Raw genomic sequence first — 1,802 nt, 5'->3', positions numbered from 1 at the left:
TTCAAAGAATACCTAGATATGTGTTATTAATTAAAGATATGTTAAAAAATTCACCACCATTATCCCCTGATACTGATAAATTAGTTGAATGTTATCAATTGATATTGGATGTTGCTGCATGGATAAATGAAAAAAAATTATATGAAGAAGAAAGAGAAAAGTATAATACTGTTCTAAAAATAATTACTGGGTTATATGATATGAATAAATCTTGTAGAAGATTTATTGTTAGTGGTTATTGTAAATATCTTGATATGGAATCACCAAATGGAGTAAATAGTGCATATTTCTTTTTATTTAATGATGTTCTTATAGAAACTCAAGTTATAAAACATCATAATCATAAAATTAAAAGAAAACAATTATTAAATGTTTATAAATTAATTAATGACTATGGAACTGTTGATGATTTTAAAGATGATATGTTCCAAGTTCAATGTGTATTTATGGTTACAGAAGATGCTATTGTTTCTTATGGTGCAAATCCTTCATTTGGACCTTCTATTTCTTTTACTTCTCCTTTGTCTGATATGCAAGTTACTCTTGTCTTTGATAATCCTTTAGATGCTAATGCTTGGTTTGTTGCTTTAGCTTATACTATTAAATTATCTCCTCGTTTAAATGAATCTAAGAACATATTTAATATCAGAAATGAATAAAACATTTCATTATTGTTTCATCCCAATTATTAATTGTATTGTTCTGTTATTTCTTTATGACTTTGTTGTTTGAATGTTTTTTTTAAACCTCCTTCATTTTCTATTATTTTTTTATACAATATCTTATTGTTATTTACCAATAAAATTAACACATAACATTGTTATTGAATATATATATATATATATATATATAATGTTATTTTATAATGTTAATGATTAAATATTTTATGTGTATTATATTTTAATGTTTATATCAATTGTGAATGTATTATTTGTCATCATCATATTAATGTTTCTTGAAATTCAAAAATATGTTAATTTACAATTAACTCAAATATTATCATCAAGTGTTATAACATGAAAATTATCTGGTTTAGTATCTCGATGTATTATTCAATTTGAATGAAGATATGAAATTCCTTTTGCTCCATCTATCATGAATTTAATTCTTATTTTATTTGGTATTTCTGTGTTTGTTCTTTTATTAATTAAATCTTGTATTGATCCATATTTTGCATATTCTGTTATCATACATATTTTATTAGGAATAAATACTGCTCCATAAAATTGAATGATATATTCACTTCTAAATTTATCTAACATCATTACTTCTTTCTCAAATTCTTTCATTTTATCTTCATCTTTATCAATTTGTTTCATTTTCTTAATTGCTACTTGATTCCCTCTAAATTCTCCTATATATACAATTCCAAATGTTCCTTCTCCTATTTTATTTTCTTCTTTTATTTCATCGGGATCAATTCGTGTTGATATTTGTGTTTCTCATTGGTCACGAAATTATGCATTTTATTCGTATTCATCATTATATTATTATAATGATTTGTGAAATTGTTCATTATTTCAGAAATGGTATCTAAATGTAATGAATGTCTTCATTGTTTGTTTAAAACATGGTGTTTATGTTTGATAGAATATTGAAATGAATTATCATGTTGCAAAATATTTCTTGTTAAATGTTTAAAAGTTAAAAAATAGTAGAAAATATTATTAGATGAAAATATTTGTGATTAAATATGAGAAGAATATATTTGTACATTATTAGTTATATAATTCTAATTCGATTTCTGTATTAAATGAATATATCTGTTGATGAAATTGAAATAAAATAAATATAAAATGATA

At 22.4% G+C, this 1,802-nt stretch overlaps 1 protein-coding gene across 1 annotated transcript, besides 3 other annotated features; it reads left to right on the top strand.

The window, feature by feature from the left end:
* Positions 1 to 38: 38 nt before the first annotated feature.
* EDI_315100 (uncharacterized protein) lies at positions 39 to 659 on the top strand (the record flags this gene model as incomplete). Its single annotated transcript, XM_001734402.1, has 1 exon — positions 39 to 659. One exon carries the CDS (start codon positions 39 to 41, stop codon positions 657 to 659), a length of 621 nt encoding a protein of 206 aa, XP_001734454.1.
* Positions 343 to 389: a sequence feature (AT_rich).
* Positions 660 to 827: 168 nt separating the features above from the next.
* Positions 828 to 852: a microsatellite.
* A 3-nt stretch (positions 853 to 855) lies between these two features.
* Positions 856 to 913: a sequence feature (AT_rich).
* Positions 914 to 1,802: the final 889 nt, after the last annotated feature.

This window comes from Entamoeba dispar, genomic scaffold, assembly GCF_000209125.1.
Source record: "Entamoeba dispar SAW760 scf_1105229458271 genomic scaffold, whole genome shotgun sequence".
NCBI classification, from domain to species: Eukaryota; Evosea; order Mastigamoebida; family Endamoebidae; genus Entamoeba; species Entamoeba dispar.
The sequence above is the reverse complement of the archived record's forward strand: the minus strand, read 5'-3'. Positions and strand labels throughout refer to the sequence as shown.